Here is a 24657-nt window from a genome sequence, read left to right on the forward strand (position 1 = left end):
TCCATGAGTTACTGATTAACTTAATTTTCATCTGTGAAACAATCAAATCCCTCTTCAGTGTTAGAATCTTCTCTCTTACTTTTTCTTTCATTTTCTATTCTTGGCAATGGTAATGCTCTTTCATTGTAGAGTTCAATAAATTTTTACTTGTCTCTGTTTTCAGCTGAGCCTTTGCCATTCAAAAATTCTATGAATATACAGTCCCTAAATTCCACAACCTGTTTCGTTTCTGGCATCCAGATTCCGTATCCACAGACGTATACAGTATCCCATAAGAATACCTTTTTCTGTCCTTGTGGATAATTTAGAACAATGACACTGTTTGGATACGTAAACATCCTATCAAGTGTAAATGTTGCGCACATGGCTTTCACCTGTCACAATTCATGACATTTTTTCATTGTTGTAGCTATTTGCAACACCACTTCCTATGTACACCACAGCATACAACAATCAACCCAAGAAATCTTTGGTAAATTGCTTCGTTGCAACTGCGACCATTAAAGTTCTATAGAAATGTTTAGCTTCACCAATTTCTGTGGCTTATAAGTCATTGTTTCTTCAATGCAGAGTCGCTTTATGTATTTACATGTTTGTTTTTCTGTTTGAATCTTCCACTTTTTGAATTCTCCAAATACTTCAGCCTTATTTTTTTAAAAACCATACAAGTACATATATGCTTGCATCATCCATCATACTCAAAATATATGTCACCTCCATAATTTTGAACGCTAATATCTCCTATGAGATCAAAATGAACAACTTCTAAAGTGGTTATTCATTCCTTTAAGTACTGTGTTACAGCTTTTGGAAACAGTCTCCGTGTCGATTTGCCCGCATAACATTCATTAATTATTTTGGCCCTTACTGTACTTTTTCCCCACAGTCTGACAACCTCGATAGGCCTCCTTTATTACCAAGGGATCCTAAAAGTACTAGTAAATTGTATGTCTTCTAGACTACACACATAGGTAGATTACTCTGTTGAGTTCCAAAAATAATTGGACATGAACAACCACCAAATTCTGTCCTCATGGCTGAATCTTTGAGGGTAAATTCTGGGGTATCAATCTCAGATCCCTTAGGGGCAAAATCTATCAATGGAAAACCCAGGATGGAATAATGACAATATTATGAAAATAATAGAGGAGACACTGAGTTGCTGACCCGCAGTCTTTTGTTGCGACTGTCTCCAACTCAGCGTCTCCTCTATAACAAATCACCTTCGAGAAAGTGATGTGTTGCTACCATGTCTTTCTCTATTTGACAAACGATGGTTGAAACCTCAGAAAGTGTTTTCATGTCAGTTAAGTAGTTGATTTCGACCTGCAGACTTCGCAGAATGTTTGTTTCTTTTGTGCATGAGCCCAAGTTTACATTTATGCAATGTATCTGCAAGACAGGGCGACACACACAGTCTTTCTGCATGCTGACACTTGCCTGTAGGTCAATTACATGGCCCCTTGCACTGCTGTTCTCGCTCCGAATTGGACTGTGCGCCATGGAAGCTAGAAGGACATGACAATATTTTGATGACATCACAGTAAATGAAGAATTTTACTACCTGAAAGTGATAGCTGCAATTTTCTCAGACACATCCAGAAGGGAGTGTATAGCCACTGAGCTTACATTATTTCAGAAGTCATGGTAGCCACTGAGCTTAGATTACTTAAAAAGTAATGGTAATTTTCACCTCTTCTGCTTGTTTATAATTATAACAACAGATCTCTTCATTTTTTATTGTTTTCCCATTTCCTCTACCAATATCCTGTCAGGTCCCCAGAGGATTTAATTAACAAAATGACATAGCTACTCATAATGTAAAGGTTCAGCCAGTATTTCTTACGCGGACGCCGCGCAGTACCGCAGACACGGAAGGGAAAGTGTCACACAGTACAAATAGCCTGAGCTAGTAAACACGTTGAGGATACGAACAGCGCGTCTCTCGGACCTTGGAGGGTGAGAAGGAACTTTCCATCCGGGACTCGGCCCAACATATCGAAACCAATGTAGGTCCACAGCGACGAAATGTCCGAGAAGACCGAAAAATAAGTTAGAGAAAGCGGATGCGAGGGCTGCGTCCGAGCAGGGCAGACCTTCACAATGGGTATTTAAGGGCATCCACGAGCAGCACGAAGCAGAGTCGTCGCAGAAGTCGAAGAGGGCACAAGCAGCCCCCAAGGCCCGGTAGCATCGAGAAGGTAGCATCCGCTAGTGAAGAGTTTATAGTAACTGCAACTACAAGAAGACGGTGATGCTCTTGTGGAATCAACTACAACTGTCAGTTAAGTAGAAGTTTTACCGTGGAATAGTTTTGAACAGGGACAGTTTGTCTCTGCCTCAAGTAGCCTCTACAGCTAGTTTCAATAATAGAAGGAACAAGCCACTGGCTGGTGCTTGTCTCCTGTGGATAAGATCAGGGTCCTTTATTTAAACGAAGAGTAAAGTGGAGATTCTGGCTGAATCTATAGAAGTGTACAGAATAAGGGGAAGGGTCTGACACCTCACATGTTCTTTGTGATATTAGTTTAATAAATTACGTTAAAGGAGAAATCTCACCTTGCTGTTTTTTCAGTGCAGCCAATTCCCCCATTGTACCCGCTACCTATTGGAAGTATTGTCTAAGGTATCTACACCTCCTACACGTCCTTAGACAGTCCAGGAGATTCTACTCCCTCTCACCTCCATAATAAAGACTAGTTAAAGGGAACCGCAAACCCATAATTGTCGTCAGCGTCCCGATTGCGCCACGCAGGCTCCACCAACTCTATATTGGTATCCGTGACCTGTGCCGGGACGCCACAATCCGTCATGATATTTTCTTTTGTAGTACTAGATAGGGATAATTTTAAGTAGTTATACAGCAATAGCAATAGATCACAAGTCCTCATTTATATGAGTAACAAATGGAGGTAGGGACATGCCATCATTTTCCCAGCATTCTAATAGTACACTGTGCCTAGTAGATGAGTTAATACGTGCAACAAATTCTGTGGTGTCGTCACAGCTGTCCTGCCAGGACAAGGTATTACTAAAGACTACTTGCGTCCTCCACTAGGATTTGTTTTGGCAGCTCAGCAGTGTGGCGGCATCCGCTGCCCAAGTAATGAGTGTGGCAGCATGGATTTAGAGTTTTTTGATATTGAACTGATTATTAGTGAACTGAAAAAATATTCAGGGATGTGGGATGTTTATAAAGACAGAACAAAAACGAAAAATGTGTGCTTGCTGTATATGACTTGAGCAAAAATAAGAAAAGCTACAGAATGAAACAGGGTAAGCTTTTATCACTGAAGGACTAAAATGAAATCCCATATTTCATTGTTAACAGCTAAATCCTTCTTGACATTTAACATTCTGTGGAAAATTCTCCATGTGGCTGAAAGGAATGCTGAACATGCATTCAACAGATCTTCTGGCAAAGGTATGATGATAATCGATTGTGGGCTTTTGATTAGGAACTACGGTACAGCTGCATAACATTTTGTAGTAGAAAAAAATGCTTCATTTCCAATAAATTGGTTTTTACATTCATGGTACAATTATGCCATTTGGAATATGCAGTTTGTTATTTTGGCACAACTAGACAAACTTTGACTTCTCAAATGAGATACCCTATGATTCATAGTTTAAATCAGCTATAGTGAACACACAAAAAAAATTGCGGCTAAACAATGTTTCTACTGGAGGAATAGCTGCACTCATATTGGGCCTTTGCCACTGATTAAATCATTAATCCTGTAGTCCAGTTGATAAAAACATATATAAAGTTGAAAGTTTATATGGAAGTAATTAAGAAATTTTCACTATCTTTTGTCAGCTTCACGAACATTATCATAGAACTACATCCGAGATGATGTTTTGGTATCATTGGTTATTCCAACGAACATCTCTCCTTTCTTTTGAAGTAACTTTTATACCTGTACATATCCATTATGTATGCTTGCTTATCCAGCACCGAGGTGGAAATTTTGTATCACTTTGATTCCAAGTACGAAATGCTGCGTAGATGGACACAGAGTCCTGGGTCAAATATTCGTTTGACACTTGTGTGATCTGGGGCTTATGAAATGAGAAGACTGCATACACACTCTGAAGAACTCATTTCAAAACTCTTATTTAACAAAATGTGGTCCATATTAGTTACATGGATGATGTACTATTAATAAAGATGAGTGAATAATAAACAAAACAGTGATCAAGTAACTAAGAAGGTAGTACTCTGAAGTAGAATGTCCTGCTGCTCTGATGACTCTACAAACTCTTTTGACCATATTTACAATGAGTAAGCCCACACTTAGAGAGCTACTATCTGTTCCTCACGCAAAATTTTCCACCATTCAACCATAACCCTAAATCACACCACACCATCAGTTTTTTCTTTCCAAATACAGAGTCTTTGATGTAAAACCCCAGCTACTCCCATTACCTAGCTACAAAGAGCATCCTATTTGTTACACACAGAAATAAATCTGATCCTCTGCCAGGTGTTGACTACCTGCAGTTATGTTCAGAAATGAGGAAATATCCTCCCTACTTATTCTTCTCAGCCCTGACAAATAAATACCTCACTGCTTAAACAACTTATGATATACTGGTATTATGAGAAGGAAAGCTGCTACTCACCATATAGCAGAGATGCTGAGTCACAGACAGGCACAACAAAAAGACTCTCACAATTAAAGCTTTTGGCCATTAAGGCCTTCGTGAAAAACACACACACACACACACACACACACACGACAGCAGACCCACGCAACTGAAACCACACTGCGAGCAGTAGAACCAGAGCATGATGAGAGTGATGACTGTGTGGGGGTAAGGAGGAGGCTGGGGCTGGGAGGGGTAGGGATAGTGTAGTGGGGGTGGCGGACAGTGAAGTGCTGCAGGTTAGACGGGGGGAGGGGGGGCAGGAGAGAGGTGGGGAGGGGAGGGGGGAGAAGTAGTGGAAAAGGAGAGAAATAAAAAGACTGGGTGTGGCGGTGGAATGACGGCTGTGCAGTGCTGGAATGGGAACAGGGCTGGACGGGTGAGGACAGTGATTAATGAAGGTTGAGGCCAGGAGGATTACGGGAATGAAGGATATATGGCAGGGAAATTTCCCACCTGCGCAACTCAGAAAAGCTGGTGTCTGTGGGAAGGATCCATATGCCACAGGCTGTGAAGCAGTGATTGAAATGAAAGATATCATGTTTGACAGTGCGTTAAGTCACAGCGTGGTCCACCTGTTTCTTGGTCACAGTTTGACAGTGGCCATCAATGTGGACAGACAGCTTGTTGGTTGTCATATTTACATAGAATACAGCAAAGTGGTTGCAGCTTAGCTTGTAGATCACATGACTCGTTCCACAGGTAGCCCTGCCTTTGATGAAATAGATGATGCCAGTGACCGGACTGGAGTAGATGGTGGTGGGAGGCTGTATGGGACAGGTGTTGCATCTAGGTCTATTACAGTAGTATGAGCCATGAGGTAAGGGATTGGGGGCAGGGGTTGGGGGTTGTGTAAGGATGGACGAGTATATTGTGTAGGTTTGGTGGACAGCGGAATACCACTGTGGGAGAGATGGAAAGCATAGTGGGCCGGACATTTCTCATTTCAGGGCACAGTGAGAGGCAGTCTAAACACTGGCGGAGAATGCAATTCAGTTGCTCCAGTCCTGGGTGGTACTGAGCTACAAGAGGAATGCTCCTCTGTGGCTAGATGGTGGGACTTGGGAGGTGGTGGGAGACTGGAAAGATAAGGCTACTGTGCCTTGTTGTGCAATCTTGTGTGTGTGTGTGTGTGTGTGTGTGTGTGTGTGTGTGTGTGTGTGTGTGTGTGTTTTCTGTTGATGAAGGCCTTAATGGCCAGAAGCTTTAATTGTGAGTGTCTTTTTGTTCTGCCTACCTACGACTCAGCATCTCCACTATATGGTAATTAACTTCTCATAATATTGTTACATTCCATTGTTTGATTTATGATAGATTGATGAATAACGTGTGTTACCACAGTGTTATTACTGCTTAACTTTTTGTATCACTGGACATGTATCTGTGACAAACCAAAGTGCTTCAACTGTCCCACATACTGACTCACTCACCGTACTCAGTTAAACATAAGGCTTCTTGTGACAGTAATGTGTCACAATACTGTGCAGATTTCTATACGATCATGAACACAAACCAAAATATAGTTCACCAATATAAAAGCTGCCAGCAAATTATTCACATTTAGCCAGCTGTATGCAGAAGGTCCGTTCACCTCAGCAACAGTTTCACAATCTGTGCCCACTGGATCAAGACCCCCCCCCCCTCTCTCTCAACACTAACTTTTCTGAACTGTTTAGATAATAAACTTCCCTCTGCTGAACACGTCCATGAGTCTTACAACACCGATAACTTCAATCTCTGCTAGTCCATGCCCTCCAGTATTCTATTTCATTTGCTCTTGTCCCTGCCACTGGAAAAGAATACGAAAAAAAGCACCACATTCCTAACACTGAATATGTCTAACACTCGACTTGACACCTGTGGCTCGTCCAGTAAGTGCAAAGTCATTTTCTACCATTTGTAACTGCAGTTCCAGTTCGTCTCCTTAATGTGCTTTTCTATTTCCATTCTTTCCTACTTGGTCTTCCTTTCTTTTCTTTAGAAATAACTAAATAAATAAATAAAAGTCCTCTTACATCATGCTCCAAAAATGTGTGTTGTCTCCCTGTTCCCTACCTCACATATATTTTTTGCTTATGTTCCTCTTGCCATAAAGTTATTGTATCACACGTTCTTTTCAGTTCATAAAAAAGTGTTATTTGCTTTTGGTTTTCCATACTAGGGACTATTATTATGAAAATTCATTATATTAACATGTATGAAGCTCAAAACTTAATGTATTACTAACCTCTAGATACATGTTTCCATGCAGCTCTGACAAGGCACGTTTTGGGAGACCGCTTCGCAAATGCAAGCCATCACAGTTTTGGGACACAACATATTTCAAAATACCTACACGATGCAGTTCAAATAGTGCCATATGAGCTAGTGTTGGTTCTGCCTTTGTCAAGTCATGGTGGCTAATGAGAAGAAAAAACACAGAAGTACACAGGTACATTAAACTTCAATAAACACAGTAATTCCACTGTATGATGAATTATTTCATTAGTCTCTCTCTCTCTCTCTCTCTCTCTCTCTCTCTCTCTCTCTCTCTCTCTCTCTCTCACACACACACACACAGGTATATCTGATAACATAACATACAAAAAATTAATATACTCAACAAACAGGATATTTTTTAATTATTTTCATCTGTATCATTTCTGAGGGAAAACAATGCTTCACAAAAACAACCCACAAACAGAAGTTAATTTCATTCATCATAATCTATGTTTTTCAAAACCACAGTTGTATATGTCATTAATGAAACACACAGCACCAGCTACTTTTCCCACGTGCACCAGAAAAAATGTAACTCGTTCAATATTTCAGTACGTGAATTAGAATGACATCAGTACAGCATAAAATAAAATGTTGAATCGTTAGAGCTCTAATGAGAAATACAATTACCTTCCTCCCAAAGATTACATAAAGTAGCTCAATCATATCAGCAAATTTTGCCTTTAGAGGCCCACACGCAACTACAAGAGGAAATGAACCAGTCAGTCATGACTGGAAGACAGTGAGGTGGATGTTTATCAATTGTGTAAAACATTGACCTAATAGAACTACAGTCTAGGAATTCTGATGGTTCAGGCCTTCAATCATTTTCTCCTGTGAGAATTTGGACATGTTAACAGACATTACATTTGTTGGATATTTCAACTCATCCTTGAGTTAATTACTGAATATAGTGATCCAAATCAATGTGCCCACATCTCTGACTAGTCATCTTCTCGTGCAGGAGTAGCCAAGGTCTGTGTGGCTTCCAATAGATATGTTGCTGCCTACTTATTCGTCAACTGGATGGCCGATGCAATGCTCTTCAATTTGAGAGATCATAAAAACTCAAAATCTGATGCCTACAGAAAACAGAACCTCCTTAAGAATAGTGGTTCTAACTGCCCTTTGATCAAGTTCACAAGGTTTAATAAACTGTAAAGACTTTTCTGTCATGTTACGTTGGCTAATGTCATATGTATTACGACCCGTGTCATGCAAAAGGCACTTCTGTGCAGAGTGCCAGAGTGATAGGGAAGCACAGAGGGGATCAGGTTTGTATTAAGTGTGTCGGTAGAGACTGGGCAAACGAAATCCAGGTTGCCCGACCGTGTTTCTGTGGACAACAATCAGGTTCATTTGCCTATGGCAGATCGCATTACACGTTCAAATCTATGAGCAGAATAATAAATTTGAAAACCAATTTTGACTGTCTAGATGAGATTCATGCTGATTATGTGCATCTGCTGGTCCACAGTTGCCGCATCACATCAGAAGGCAAGGACAGCTGACATAGCTTTGTACAATTTTCCTCAAAAAGGCGATTGTTTATTAACAGTAAGGCCATCGAAACTGGTTATGAGCATTACAGCATAAATTAACTCATTTGACATTACTGAGAGAGACTGCATTTATGGTCCATAGAACAAGAAAGCAATTCTTTGAGTTACTCGAGGGAATGCTGCCCCATAACGTTGAAAACCAGCAATGTCTCGATAGGTAACCCTCACTGTCATTTTAAGACATTTTCCAATTTGTGCCTTGAAAGTGACACGAGGTTACCTGTTGAAATATTGGAGTTTTCTGTGAATTCACCCAGCTGCATTCTCGTTAGCTATTAGAGTGTAGTACACATGTTGAAAAGGCCTAAATTTCACAACTATCTACCTAACTAGCAAATTAGCTGCTTCCCTTTGGGCAATCTGTTAAAAATTACAGTCATGTCACTCAGAACAAGTGAATGTCTGCACACGTCTTAGGGTACAAAATCCCAGCCAATAGAGTCTGAAGTCTCATACACTATTTACACAACTAATATGGTGACAAACAAAACAGTTTTTCAACCAAGAGCCTTTAAAATCAACAACTGTTGTTACCTTACTTTGGAACGAAGTCTACATCGTAATACCATTGTCACTGCTATTTGAATCTGTCTCCAAAGTATGTGATTGCAAATTTATGATTATAGGTTCAAGGCTCACCTCCAAATCAAAGTCCTCTTCCTTAAAGCTTTTCAACGGGCTACATGGAATCTGCCCACACTGAAGGGGAGACGATGTCTATTGTTTCATGTTCAAGCATCTGTTATCTTGAATGTTTTGTTCTTTACCATCATATACCTTTTAACCTGCACCCAAATTAATTCAATCAGATTATACTGGCAGTGGTATGGTGGCCAACTCAAAATTGTATGACAACATTCAAGTGCTAGTAAATCAAGTTCATATGCATTGTTGCATGACTTGTATAAATTAATGAGCAAAAGGAGTTCAGCATGAGTCCAATTGTATAATAGAACAGAATGTTTTTAATTTTAAGCCAGAGCACAGTAGCCACTTTTCTGTTGTTTGACTTAGTATTCTCTCTGTAAGAGCTGGTGCTGTCCACTACAATTACCGTCGACTTTGGTTCAGGTATGGAACGAATTGCTCAGTGAACCACTTCTTGAAACTGACAGCGTTCATTTCCGAATGGCAATCACTGCCATTTTTCTTGGCTAAATACTTGCTTTCTCACAGGGACAAAACCAGGGCAAAAGCCATTGAGCAAAGTTATTATCTGGGACTTTTTCCTATGAGAAATTAAAAATTGCTAGTAAGGTCACTCTTTTCCAGCAGTTTTCCTAGAGTAATTGTGATTCACAAATTTTTGATTCAGATAATTTATAGTGAATCTTTCACAAAGTCTCAAGCAACTGGAAAAAAGCACAGGTGACTTCTGTATAAGAAGGGTAAAGGAATGGACCTGTAAAATTACAGACCAACACTCTTAATGCTGGTTTACTGCAGAACTCTTGAATATATTCTGAGTGTGAATATAATAAATTTTCTCAAGACCGAGAAGCTTTTGTCCATGAATCAGCATGGTTTTAGAAAGCATTACTCGTGTAAAATTCAGCTTGTTCTTTTCTCACATGATGTAAGCGAATTAACAGTTTAGTGAAAGTGAACAGTTCAGATTTCTACGCATTCAGATAAATAGTAAACTGTTGTGGAAAGCCCACATTCAGGATCTTGTACAAAGACTTAATGCTGCCATTTTTATTATTCGAACAGTATGTAAAGTAAGTGATAGCTTGATACAAAAATTAGTCTACTTTGCTTATTTTCATTCGTTTAAGTCATATGGTATTATATTTTGGTGTAACTCTTCCCATTCTAAAAGCATATTTTTGGCTCAGAAACGGGTGGTTCAGGCAATAAGTGGTGTAAGTTTGTGAACCTCTTGTCAACCCCTGTTCACTAGTCTGCGTATTTTGACATTAGCCTCTCAATATATATATTCTTTACTGCCATTTCTTGTTAACAATATCAGCTTATTCCCAAGAGTAAGCAGCTTTCACTCAGTTAATACTCGGCAGAAATCCAACCTGCATTTGGATCGGACTTACTTTAATCTTGTGCATTATACTGCTGTATCCATTTTCAATAAGCTATCACAAGTATTCAAAACTCTTAGCAGTAATTCACACGCTTCCAAATCGAAACTGAAGAGTTTCCTCATGGATCACACCTTCTATTCTGTTGAGTTCCTTGAAAAATTAAGCTGATTCTTATGTTATATTGTTAACTGTGTTTACTTAAAATTATGGCTTGACTTTTTTTTTGGGTTGATAAACATTTTATTTTTATCTGTTATTACTTTTATGTTGTAATTTCATGTACTGATAAATTCCACGACCTAGGAGATTTGATCCTCAATTTGGTCCTACATAACTTGACGTGTAAATAAAAATAATAAACTATGGATGAAGGGTAACAGGCAGATTCCACACTCCTATATTTCCGAAAAGCATTTGACGTGATGCCCAACTGCAAGACTGTTAATGAAGGTATGAGCATACAGAATAGGTCAACCTGATATATGAGTGGCTGGCAGACTCCAACCCAGGAAGTTGTCCTCAATGGCACATGTTGGATCAGAGACAACGGTATCATTATGAGTGCTTCAGGGAAGTGTGATAGGACCACTATTATTTTCTATATACATGAATGATCTGGAGGACAGAATGATCAGCAGTCTGTGGCTGATTGCTGATGATGCTGTGGTGTATGAAAAGGTGTCCAAGTTGAGTGACTGTAGGACGATACAAGAAGACTTAGACAAAATTTCTAGTTGTTGTGATGAATGGCAGGTAGCTCTAAATATAGAAAAATGTAAGTTAATGCAGATAAGTAGGACAAACAAACCTGTAATGTTAGGATACAGCATTAGTAGTGGCCTGCTTGACACAGTCACATTGTTTAAATATCTGGATGTAACATCGCAAAGTGATACGAGACTGAATGAGCATGTGAGCATTGTGGTAGGGAAGGGGAATGACTGACTTTGGTTTATTGGGAGAATTTTGTGTAAGTATTTTTCACCTGTAAAAGGGATCACACACAGGACACTAGTGCAATGTATTCTTGAGTACTGCTCAAGTGTTTGGGATCTGCACAGGTCAGATTAAAGGAAGACGTCAAAGCAATTCAGAGGCAGGCTGCTAGATTTGTTACTGGTAGGTTCAAACATCATGCAAGCATTACTCAGATGTTTCGGGAACTCTAATGGGAATCCCTGGAAAGAAGTTGACATTCTTTTCAAGAAACACTACTGAGAGAACTGTGAGAACCGGCATTTGAAGCTGAATGCAAAATGGTTCTACTGTCACCGAATGCATATGGAGTAAGGACCAAGAAGATAAGATACTAGAAATTTGATCTCATACGGAGGTGTATGGACAGTCTTTTTCCCTATCTGTTTGTGAGTAGAACATGAAAGGAAATGACTAATAGTGAAACAGGATACTATCCTCCACATATCATATGGTGGCTTGTGGAGTATGTATGTACACGTCAATGTAGATGTAGATACCATAGTTTTGGATTGGCTCTCACCTGAACACAGTACAAATTACTTTTTAGACTGACCCAGATGCTGCAAGCAACCGACAAATGATCACAGGCAACTTTTGTTCAGAAGCAGATTAGCTCACAGATCCAAATCCGGGCTGTTTAAGATTAAGGTGGAACTGACTGGATTTGGGCTTCCTCAAGTACTGCTTGTATTTTTATTACCATTGAGCATACAGATCCTCATTTGGCTTCTTATCCTGAATTATTTCGAAAAGCTTAGGTCATATTTAGGTTTAATAAACTATGTTTACTGCCTTATCTTGAAGTGTATTGTTGGTATAATGTCCACTTTATGTGAAGACAGTGGATATCATTTTATGCCTTCACTCTTTGCTTTCTCCAGTTTGGATGAGGAGGTGCATGTCCGCCACTTAATTTCAGAGTCCAGTTTCGTTTCATCATCACATTATTGATCTACATGAGCAAAACCAATGAAAAATCTGAAACTTCCTGAAAGTTTAAAAATAAAGAATATCAGTCATGAACTTATATGAAGATGAGAAGTCTTTTGTCATAATTTCAACTGCTGAGCCCTCTACTTGTGGGCGAAGTGATCAATATTTACGAACTGTCAATCACCTCTGCCTGAAAACTCCAGTGTGAATTATTTGAGACAATCCCTGATGAAATACCAAGACTACACTGTAGGTGTCAGTCTCTGAGTACAAACCAATTTTCATGAATAGTAGCTGTTGCTGTGCATTCTGACAGGAGTTTGCCTTCAAGCATTATTCCATCACTTCAGTCTGCTTCGTGCATTAGTGTGCATGTTTTGAATGTTTTATACACATTAGTTTATGGCTATATTGTTCTTACAGTATTTGTAATGGTGACATAAAATAATAGAACCATGAGTTACACCAACAAACTAAAGTTCTAGTGCTCTGCACTTGTAACTTCCTGAAAAGAGTGTGGGGCAAAGACAAGATGTGCCCATATGGCGCCAACTCAAACATTACCAATTGCCAGGAAAGAGCTGCTGAAGTGTGGGATGTTAGACTGATGTCAGAATCTTGCAACAGATACCTAGTGAAAATCTTTTAAAGTGCCAGGGAAGCAACACAATCTAAAAAAAGAAGCAAGTCACCTAGATGACTTTGCTTATAGCCCCCAGTCCACACAATGGTGCCAATGGTTGGTTGGTTGGTTTAAAAGAGGGGTAAAGGGATCAAACTAAGAGGTCATCTGTCCCTTGTTCCGAATAAGACAATGTCACAAGTGTGAGAATAAAACAAAACGAGATTGAGAACGCAAAACAGAATGAAAGGAAAAATCACAAGAACGATGAAGGGCAACAAATGGGTGGAGGAGGAGGAGATTAGTGTTTAACGTCCCGTCGACAACGAGGTCATTAGAGACGGAGCGCAAGCTCGGGTGAGGGAAGGATGGGGAAGGATATCGGCCGTGCCCTTTCAAAGGAACCATCCCGGCATTTGCCTGAAGCGATTTAGGGAAATCACGGAAAACCTAAATCAGGATGGCTGGAGACGGGATTGAACCGTCGTCCTCCCGAATGCGAGTCCAGTGTGCTAACCACTGCGCCACCTCGCTCGGTAACAAATGGGTAAATGGACGAAAGAGGACAAGAAAACCACAGAAACGTAAGAAATGGGATGAAGAGATTAAAAAAATAAAGCTGACCATGAGAATAAAAAAGGATGAGGCACTGACCATGAGAATAAAAAAGCATGAGGCAGCCACTCTGCAACACATTAAAACCTCCACCCTAGAAGCACTAGGGTGGAGGACACAGAGGGACAAAGGACATGCGCTAAAACTTAGATCAAATGATAAAAGCCACCCTCACGAATAAAACGTAAACCTAAATCAGCCGATGAGGCGTTGTCAGATAAAATTAGTGGCAACGAGTCCGGTAACCCAAGATTTCATCGCTGGGCAGTCAATGTGGGACAGAGCACCAGAATATGGGTCACTGTCAACCGGGTGCCGCACTGACACTCAGGTGGGTCTTCACGGCGCAGGAGGTAACCGTGGGTCGCTCGAGCGTGGCCAATGTGGAACCAGCAGAGGACAACTGATTCCCTGCGAGAGACCTGCACGTAAGTCTTCCACATGTTCGCAGTCTCCTTAATGACACACAGTTTTTGTGTGTACTGTTATACCATTCCATCTCCCAAAGCCGAAAAACTCTACGGTGTATGTCAGAACGCAGGTCACGTTCCGAGATGCCCATCTCCAGAAGCGGTTTCTGCGTAGCCCGTTTGGCCAGCCTGTCGGCAAGTTTGTTGCCTGGGGTGTCGACATGTCCCGGGGTCCACCCGAACACCACTGAACGACGGGACTGGTCCGGGGCATAGACGTTACCAAACGATAAGGGTAGCTTGTAGGCTGTTTAAGGAGACAGTACACAGAAGAAACGATTCCCCGGAGCATGAACAGATATGTTGAAGTGCACGAGAGATGGGCACCAGTTCTGCAGTGAATACACTGCAGCCATTGGGCAAGGAATGCTGTCCAAAATGGCCTCTGTGGACGTAGGTGAAGCCAACATGATCATCAGCCATCCAGCCGTCAGTGTAAACCACTTCAGAGCTCCAGAACACGTCAAGAATCGAGAGGAAGTGAGAGCTGAAAGCGGCAGGAGTAACTGAGTCCCTACGGCCACGCTAAAGCTAAAGGTCCGGACGAGTCTGTGGCCTAGATGTACACCGTGGGGGTGTATGTGGACGGACGTGGATGGGAGGTGGTAAAGGGAAGAACTCCAGTTCAGACAGAAGGGATCGCATGCAAACCGCAATCGTCAGCCCTGACCTGGGCCACCGATGCAGAAGATGAACTGCCGCAGGTGGAAAAAGGAGACAGTAATTCGGATGCTCAGGAGAATTATGAATGTGTGCAATGTAACTGGCAAGCAGTTGTTCATGTCGGATCTGCAATGGAGGGACTCCGGTCTCCACCAGGACACTGGTCAACGGAATCATTCTAAAAGCTCCCGCCGCTAGGTGAATGTCACAGTGGTGCACTGGGTCTAGTACACGCAACGCTGAGGGCACTGCTAAACAATAAACCAGACTCTCATAGTCAAGGTGGGCTTTAACAAGGGCTTTGTCGAGCTGCAGCAGAGTAGAGTGATCTTCACCCCAGTTGGTGTTGCTCAGGCAGCGGAGAGCATTGAGGTGCTGCCAACACTTCCACTTAAGCTGACGAAGGTGAGGTAGCCAAGTTAATCGGGCATCGAAAACCAGTCCTAAGAATCGATATGTCTCCACTATAGTGAGTGGATTGTCATGAAGGTAAAGTTCTGGTTCTGGACGAATGGTACAACGCTAACAGAACTGTACGACACAAGACTTAGCGGCCGAAAACTGGAACCCTTGAGTGAGAGCCCACGACTGCGCCTTGTGGATGGCTCCCTGTAGGCGCCGCTCAACAACACCAGTACTGGAGCAGCAGTACGAAAAGAAGAAGTCATCTGCATACACAGAGTGTAAGACGGACGGCCCTACAGCTGCTGCTAGACCGTTACTGACCACTAAAAATAGTTATACACTCAATACAGAGCCCTGCAGGACCCCATTCTCCTGGACACGCGGGGAACTATGGGAGGCACCAACTTGGACACGGAAAGTACGAAGCAACAGGAAATTTTGGATAAAAATCGGGATCGGGCCTCGGACACGCCACTTGTATAATGTGGCAAGGATATGATGTTGCCAGGTGGTGTCATACGCTTTGCGTAGATCAAAAAGGATGGCGTCTGGAAAAGGCTGTTCGGATGGCAGACTCCAGGGGCACAAAATTATCAGAGGTAGAGCGACCCTGGTGGAAGCTGTAGACCACACGACTCCAGGACCCAACCCAACCGCCAATACACCATACATTCCTGCATCTTACAAACAACGTCGGTGAGGCTGATAGCTATCCACATCAAGCGGGTTTTTACCAGATTTGAGCACCGGAACGATGGTGCTCTCCCAGCATTCAATGGAAAGACGCCATTGCACCAAATCTGGTTGAAGATGGCGAGGAGGTGGCACTTGTAGTCAGACGAGAGATGTTTAATCATCTGACTGTGGATCCGATCTGGCCCAGGAGCTGTGTCGGGGCAATGTGCAAGTGCACTGAGGAACTCCCACTCTGTAAATGGGGTATTATTGGGTTTACTGTGGCACGTAGTCAACGAGAGGGTTTTACTTTCCATCCGCCGTTTGAGGGTGCGAAAGGCTGGGGGGTAATTCTCCGATGCAGAGGCTCGAGCCTAGTGCTCAGCAAAGTAACATCAGGGCCACCCGTTGGGGTCTGGTACTTTGAAAGATGTCTGATCTTCGTCCAGAGTTGGGAAGGTGACGTACGGCATCCAATGGTTGACATCCAGTCCACCTTGTTTAAAGAACATCTGGGCAAGCGTCCATAGGCCTGACACCGGGGCAGCGACAGGAAGATGGGGAAGTAGTCACTACGACACAGGTTGTCATGTGCTCTCCAGTGAATAGATGGGATAAGTCCTTGGCTGTAAACTGATAAATCAATGGCCGAGTAACTACCTCGGGCCACACTGAAATGCACCCCAGTATTTAAAAGGCACAGGTCGAACTGAGACAGTAAAGTTTCGACGCGTCTGCCTCGGCCAGTAAGCACAGTGCCACCCCACAAGGGGTTATGGGCGTTAAAATCTCCCAAAAGTAGGAAAGGTTCAGGGAGTTGATCAATCAGTGCAGTTAATACATTCAGGGGTACTGCACCATCAGGAGGAAGATATACACTGCAGACAGTTGTTTCCTGTGTCGTCCCTATCCTGACAGTCACAGATTCAAGAGGCGGTTTGAAGGGGCACAGTGTCACTACACACTGAGTTTAGGACATAAATGCAAACTCCACCTGACTCACACTCGATTATAGTCGCTACGGTTCCTGCAATATCCCTTATAGCCACGGAGGGCAGGGGTCCACATTGGCGGAAACCAGGTTTCCTGGAAGGCAATGTAGAAAGCAGGTGCAAAGCTTAACAATTGCCGTAGCTCAGCCAGGTGGTGGAAAAAACTGCCACAATACCACTGGAGGATGACATCATCGTGAGACTGGGAAGGCACGGAACGTTTAATGAGGCAATTTATGCCACAGGGTCACCTGCTGGCACCGACTTATTGCCCGAGCAGTCTACATCCATTGTGCCCGAGGGTCCGACGAGATCTAGGTCCTCAGCGGACACCAGAATCTCAACCCCATCCTCAGTCGCAGAGCTTGCAGATAGTGGTCGTGTTGGTGTCGCCTCAAGTTCCTTGTTCTTGGGGGTCTTCTTTTTTTTAATATATATATTTCTTGCACTGTTCCTTGGGTTTCCCTGGTTGGGAGGATTTCAACTGAATCAGTCTACGGGACTGTGGATGGGTGCGAAGCCCTATTACCAGCTGCTTTTGGGCTCTTCAGCCACTGGCGGGTGTCATTTTTCCCACTAGCAGAAACCTGGGAAGGGAGTGACCCAAGAGACCCCTTCCTAGCAAGAGGAGCCGAAGAAGCCTTATGCTTCTCTGGCTCAGAAGTGAGGAATTAAATCCCTGATGGTTGAGGGGTGTCGTTCCTAAAGTAGGTTGTGCGAGGGCAACAGGGAGGGAACTCACCTCTTACGACAAGCAGCAATACCTCGGGCCTGCTCTAGACCCCGGGCCCGCAGGAGGGACAATGGTGCCAATACTGGCGCCCACACTGGCCAGTATTTATGAAACAGTACCCACATATTCAGGCCAACATTAAGTTGAATTCATATGAGCCAACATACAAGAGTCCGACACACAGATGCATTTGCGGTTTTGAGTATGAATAATTACATTTAGTCACTGCAAAACGAAAAGGAAAACATGTGAAAGAAGAAAATGGTAGGCAATGACTATATAACACACACATACAAAAACTCCAGTCCCAGGAGTCAATAGTAAGATGACATGTTCTGGAAAATTCAGTTTAGGGTTAGTCTTTACATTGTTTAGTACACCTTTTCCTCACATGAGATACACCCAACGAATAAATAAATAAATAATCAGCAGGGAAAATGTGTAACTAATGTGGTTTGTAGAACAGAGTAACAAGAAAAATGTTCTACAAAGTTTACAAAAATTGTGGGTAGAATATGATTAATTTTGTATCTGAATTTGAAAGAAGTGAAATGAACTGTGTGTTACAAGGAACAAAAATGTAAACCCTGTGAAGTATATATATATATATATTCTGTGCCTACAGTGTCACGTCTTTCAGTGTCACACAAATTTTTAATTTTAAAGGGGATCATTTAAGACTATTTCCATGGGTTCGACCCTCAAATTTCTCCCTCATATCACAAAATTGTTGTCTGATGTAGTACAAACTGAAAAAATAAATTCCTTTTAAAGCACAGTTTCGTATATAATTTATATTCAAAACCTTACACCTGTGTCACAAAACAAATCCTACATCGAGAATACTTTACACAAGTTTAAGGGAAGAAATGATTCCGATAATTATTACAGTATTTAAAGAACATCAAAATATGAACAGGCTGAAATGAACAAACAGTACCTGAGACTATGTTAATCAATTCAACTGTAAAAAGCTAAGGAGCATATTATTAGCAAAATGAGAAATATGCAAAAGTGAAATGCCAAAATGAGCTCTTCTTAACTGGGAGTAAATCAAAACAATCAGAATGGCTTAAAGAGAGCATAATAACATGAGCCATAAACGAATAAGAGCTAAGCAACTAAGAGAATAGGCAAAAACGAGATGCCAACATAATGAGAGCTGGCCGAACTCCGTCGGCACTTATATACGGTTGCGCTGGTGGCGGCACCTCGCGGCCCGTACGCAACACACGCGCGCCTGTGATCGCAATGCACTCTTAGCGCTCGCGGCGGCATCTAGCGGCCTGTACGCAAGTTGTGCAATTGCTGTCACAGGTCGACCCTTAATCTATGATGTTACAACCCCCAACTCACAGGTCAGGTACATTATGACCTAACACGTAGTCAGTCAAATATACAATGAAGTTGTTAGGTGATTCTAAGTTTATAAAATTAATACTTAAGACACTACCTATCTAAACAGACTTTTTAATGAATTAGTTTATCATCTGCTCATCATATGGGCTGAAATTATCAAAATCACTACCCATATACAAAACAATTCCAAGATTGTTTCATGGAGTAATTTGGACTTTTTACTTTGCATACAAAGGAATCCTATTACAATTAAAAGCTATAATTTAAAACAAGTAACTATATTTTCATAGGAAATTACTGGACTTCCTGGTTGTAATCCTCAACTTTATAACAATACCAGAGACGGAAAGTTGCTACTCACCATATAGCAGAGATGCTGAGTCACGATAGGCACGACAAAACGATTCACACAATTATAGTTTTTGGCCATTAAGGCCTTTGTCAGCAGTAGACACTACACACACACACACACACACACACACACACACACACACACACAGAAACGCGCGCGCAAACGCACCATCTGGATCCTTCCCACCTATTCCAACTTTTCTGAGTTGTGCAGGTGGGAACTCTCCCTACAACATATTTTTCATTCTTGCAACTCCCCTAGCCTCGAGCTTTGTTACTCCTCGTCCTCCACCCATTTGTGCCATTCCCTGCTCCAACTCCAGTATTACACATGCCTTCACTCAACTAGTCTTTTTCCCTTCTCTACTCCCCCTCCTCCTGACTCAGCACTTAGCAGCCCCACTAAGTCCCTGCATGCTCTTACAACATCTGCTAACCTGCTATCCATCTAGACCGCCTCCTTACCCCCACCACCCACCCTGGGTTACTGTTCACATCAAATGCAATTCCGGTCCGCAGTGAGGCCACAGCAACCAGAGACAGTGGATGTGTGTGTGCGTGTGCTTTCTATTTCTGAAAAAGGCTTTTTGAAAAAAAAGTTTTTATGTTTATTAGTCTTTTCATTGTGCTTGTCTATGACTCAATGCCTCCTTTATGGGGCGAATAGCAATCTATCCGTTTTATATATTCCAAAGTATTCTTCCAACTCGATATATGAATCTTCCCATTATAGCTCCTTTCAGTTTCAAAATAGAACTGAAAACATTACTTTTCTGCCCACTCCTAATACAAATGTGTAACCCGTAAAGAGACCCAAGTTGTCTCAAACTGAACACAGAAGGAATGACAATGAAGGTAACTGGAATGTCTATGACAGTGGTCGTCAAACTGCAGCCCACGGGCCACATGCGGCCAAGATCATGTTTCCGTGCAGCCCGCGACCCTCCTCAGCTTCGCACGGGTAGCATTAGTTATCTACTTGTCTGGTGTAGTGGTGTTTTGTTTAGAGAAAATGTGTAGAATTGTGATTAAAGTCGGGGAAGTAATTAGATAACTGAAAACCATTGACCACTTTCATTTAACGCACCACTTGCCAGTGTTCCGCAGCGCTAAAGGCGTGAGCGGACTTCTAGTCAACAATGTGAGCCGTGCATCAAACGTGCCGCGTGCCCATGGCCAGTCGTTTGTCAGCGGCAGACTTGTCCTGCAGCCACCTCATTGTTAGCTTTGTCGTATCAGTCATGAACCAAGATTCGTTGCCCCTGAGCGTTCGTTGCATATTGACTGTATTTGTGTTCATATTTGGTGATATAATTATAAGTGGAATAAATAACATCTGCTGTACCCTCAAGAACAGTGACTAAGAGAAAAATATGTGAAGAGAAAAGAAGTTTCCAAGAAATATGGGAAGAAGAGTTTTGCTTTATAAGCGGGCACTAAGAAGGTACTGCTACTTGCTTAATATGCTGGGATACGATTGTGGGACTGAAGAGATGCAATTTATTTTGCCACTACACAAGTAAGTACAATTCATTTACATTAACTTTTCCTTTGAATTCAAATGAAAGAAAGAAAGAAATTGCTCATCTAAAATCTACCATTTCTTGTCAACAAAACATTATGTTAGCAGCAGTTGGGCAAAGTAAGGCTGTCACAAGAGCACCATATCAAGTATGTAATATTCTGGCAAAAAATATGACCACCATTTCTGAAACTTTGTTTCAAAATTTCTCCAACAGTAAACAAATATCAGCTGAAATGAATAAGCTCACACTTTCAGAATCTACCTGTCGACGTTGTACAGAAGATATTTCAAAATATATGTTTAAGGCAGTAATTAATAAAGTCAAACTATGCACCTTGCATGTGATTTCAGTACTGATTTAGTTTCGATGGCTCAGTTTTCATTATTTGTGTGTTACTGCACAAATGATGGGGTAATAGAGAAAGATTTTTTAGCAATTATATCCATGAAAAGTCACACAAAAGGATGTGATTTTGCGGAGGCGATTTAAAAAGAAAAAAAAAAAAAAAAAAAAAAGAAAAAGCATTATCTATTAGCAAATTAATATCAGTATGTACAGATGGTTGTCCGTCAATGACGGGTGTCAACAATGCTTTGATAGCACTGATTAAGAAGGAATGGAATTTGCCAAATTTACTCTCCCTACACTGCTTACTGCACCAAGTAAGTTCGGCATGTCAAATTTCAAATGCCAAATTGAAGAATGTTATGCAAACGGTTATAAGCATTATAAATGTCATTCGTGCCCATGAACTTGATCACTGAAAAAGACCTTCTGCAGGAATTGCAAGCTTGTTACAGTGATGTTCTCCTACATACTGCTGTCAGATGGCTAAGCAAAGGAAAAGTGCTGGAACGGTTTGTCAATCTGAAATTATTTTATTCTTACAACAAAGTGGCAAAAATTATCCTGAACTTGATGATGATGAATGGTGGATACTTACAGCTTTTTCTGACCGATATTACACAAAAATTCAACACATTTAACTTTGAATTACAAGGACCAAACAAGATAACTGGACAAATGACAAACAAAATATTTGCATCTGAAGCCAAACTGCAACTATATATAAATGAACTCTAAGTAAAAGATCTGTCTAATTTTCCAACTGTTGCTATGCTCCAATCAGGCTTAGCTATCGCCGAAACTATTTACTGAAACATGGAAGAATATTTGGAAGCCTGGTTTGCCTGTTAATAAAAAGAGCTGGAAATCTGCGGCCCGAGGTGCCACATCATATTGTTAGTTTTGGCCCTTGAGCAAAAACGTTTTACGAGCATTGGTCTACGTCCACAGCCACGTGAGTGTCCGAATGCAGCTAGGCGAGATTTGCGATAGCTCGAGTGGCACAGTAATAAAGACTTACTTCTGATGCTGACCGAATGTGCAGGCACGAAACACAGGTGACCTGTGCACAGGTGGGACTACACGTAGGAGGGGCACACTGCAAAGGACCCAGAAGATGTAACAGGGTACATGAAATAATTTTGGAAAGTCAACTCGGCCTGGCAGGAGACGTGCTTTAGCCACATTTTCTAGTCTACTGGTGAAACTTTCTTCAGGAATGGATGGTAGAACTAGGCTGTGGCTACCTCGCAATCAATCAACGTGAAATCGTGCAGGAGTTGTTGTAGATGCCACTCCAGGATGAAATGAACTGCTTCCTGGGGATCGAATTCAGTGCCGGGGCCAAGATGGAAGCAAGATGGGGTTTTGGCATGTTGGGCTGTGGAGAGAAAGCTGATTTCGTAGTGGTATCCAGTTAAGAATAATGCTCGACACTACACTATCTTGGTTGGTTGACTTGGAGTGAATAGGACTAAACTGCAGGGTCATCAGTCCCTTCATCTGTTAAGTGGCAAAACCAGGAGTAGTCGTCAAAGAAAGAAGGCAAAAGACAAATCCCGGAAAGCCTAAGTGTAACTAACACAATAAAAAAGATAAAGCTCAGAAAAAAAACAGCACAGACAAGTCATTAAAAGGTGGAAAGGGCAGAGCCAGTCTGGGCCACCGATCAAAGCCCGCCAAAGGTCACCAGGGACATACACAGGGGGGAGGGGAGGAAGCGGCAGGAGGCAGAGAGAGGTGCACCACCAACTCCATAGGCAGACAACAACACCAAAAAGCCCTAGGCCGAAAAGCCCTACCTTGCATGGATGAATAGAAACCGTCTTCACAGGCAAAATGTTAACACCAGGTCAGCTGAGTTCGCATTGTCTGCTAGCACCTGAGGGAGCCTGTCAGGAATATTAAGACGCCATCTCAAAGCAGCCAAATTAGGGCAGCCTATGAGTAAGTGGACCACCATCGGGCGGGCTTGGCATTGGCAGTAACAGGGATCCTCAAGCCTGAGAATGTTGTCACAGGTCAGCCAAGTGTGGCAAATGTGGAGTCTACAAAGGACAGTAGATTCCCTGAGTGTATCATGCAGGGAAGACTGCCACATGATCATGGTCCCCTCAATTGTCCTCGCTCTATTTGGGAAGATCAGGGCAGACAATTCCGAGTTCAAGGTTACAGCAATTGATGGTATAGAAATGATGAAAGGTCCGGTTCTCAAACCCACATGTCCAGAATCGACATCCTGGTGCCAAACTGGTCAGCTCATTCATTTCCCAAAATCCCAACATTACCTGGGGTCCAAATGAAAACAACTGGCCCCCCAGCTTGATGGAGGTCTGAGACAAGAGCCTGGATAGCCTTAACCAGTGGGTGAGGAGAGCAGCACTGGTCTATAGCCTGAAAGCTGCTAAGGAAGTCACTACAGAGTAGTACTAGAACAAACATGGTTGGTTGGTTGGTTGGTTGGTTGGTTGGTTGGTTGGAATGGAGAAAGGACCAAACTACGCAGTAATCAGTCCTTCTGACCTTGGAATAACTAAAACTGATAAAACCTCATACTATAAGAGGGAATGACAACGGCCATAAAATTATGAACTATGGACAGAGAAGGAAGGAAGAAAGCAGAAGAAGAGAGGAGGGAAAGAAAGTGACTGACAGGGGGCATGAAGGAAGAAGCACAGGTAGACAAGATACACACTCAAGATAAAACACACCCCATAAGAAAAGGAGTGGAAAGGCAGGGGGTGGGGGTGAACCACCAAGCCCATACGAAGACAGGGCGAAGGGGGGAGCAAGACGGCCTGCCATCCCCCCCCCCCCCCCCCCCCTTTCCCCCGCCCACCGATAAGGTTGAAGGTTCCACGCTTAAATAAAGTGATAAAAACCCACATCATGAAGAAATCGTAAAACTAGATCACCCGATGAGGCATTGTCAGCTAACGCCAGGGGTAGCGAGCCAGGAAAGCTAAAAGTCTGCCACAGGGCAGCAAAGTTGGGACAGTCCAGGAAGAGGTGTCCCACAGTCAACACTGATTCACAACGACAGAGAAGGGGTCCTCACGATGGAGGAGATAACCGTGATTCAGCTAGGTATGGCTGATGTGGAACCGGCAAAGGACGACAGAGGCCTTAAGAGAGGTCCGTAAGGATGACTGCCACATAGTTGTAGAATCCTTTATCGCCCTGAGCTTGTTCGGCGAAGAAAGAGTGTGCCATTCTGCATTCCACAGTCTCAAAACCAGACGACACAATGCCAAGCGAATGCCAAAATGCCAATAGCAAGAGATGGCCTGTTAGTACCCAATTTAGCCAGCTGATCGGCAAGTTCATTGCCGAGGATCCCAACATGGCCTGGGGTCCAAATGAAAACCACTGAGCATCCACGCTGAGCAAGGAGAGAAAGGGAGCCTGTAACGATACTTTGACTACCGCGCCTCCGCCAGAGCAAAGATGAGATTTACGATCGCGCATGCAGAAGAGCGC

The 24657-nt window shown here is 42.4% G+C and overlaps 1 protein-coding gene across 3 annotated transcripts in view; it reads right to left on the reverse strand.

The window, feature by feature from the left end:
* The window catches only part of LOC124774980, a 186252-nt gene that overhangs the window by 67009 nt on the left and 94586 nt on the right, over positions 1 to 24657 (reverse strand). For all 3 annotated transcript variants that reach the window (XM_047249723.1, XM_047249721.1, XM_047249722.1), the window contains exon 5: positions 6878 to 7049. In XM_047249723.1, coding sequence (XP_047105679.1) covers positions 6878 to 7049 — 172 coding nt within the window. The remainder of the gene's footprint in view (positions 1 to 6877; positions 7050 to 24657) is intronic.

The sequence above is a fragment of the Schistocerca piceifrons genome, chromosome 2, assembly GCF_021461385.2.
Source record: "Schistocerca piceifrons isolate TAMUIC-IGC-003096 chromosome 2, iqSchPice1.1, whole genome shotgun sequence".
NCBI classification, from domain to species: Eukaryota; Metazoa; Arthropoda; class Insecta; order Orthoptera; family Acrididae; genus Schistocerca; species Schistocerca piceifrons.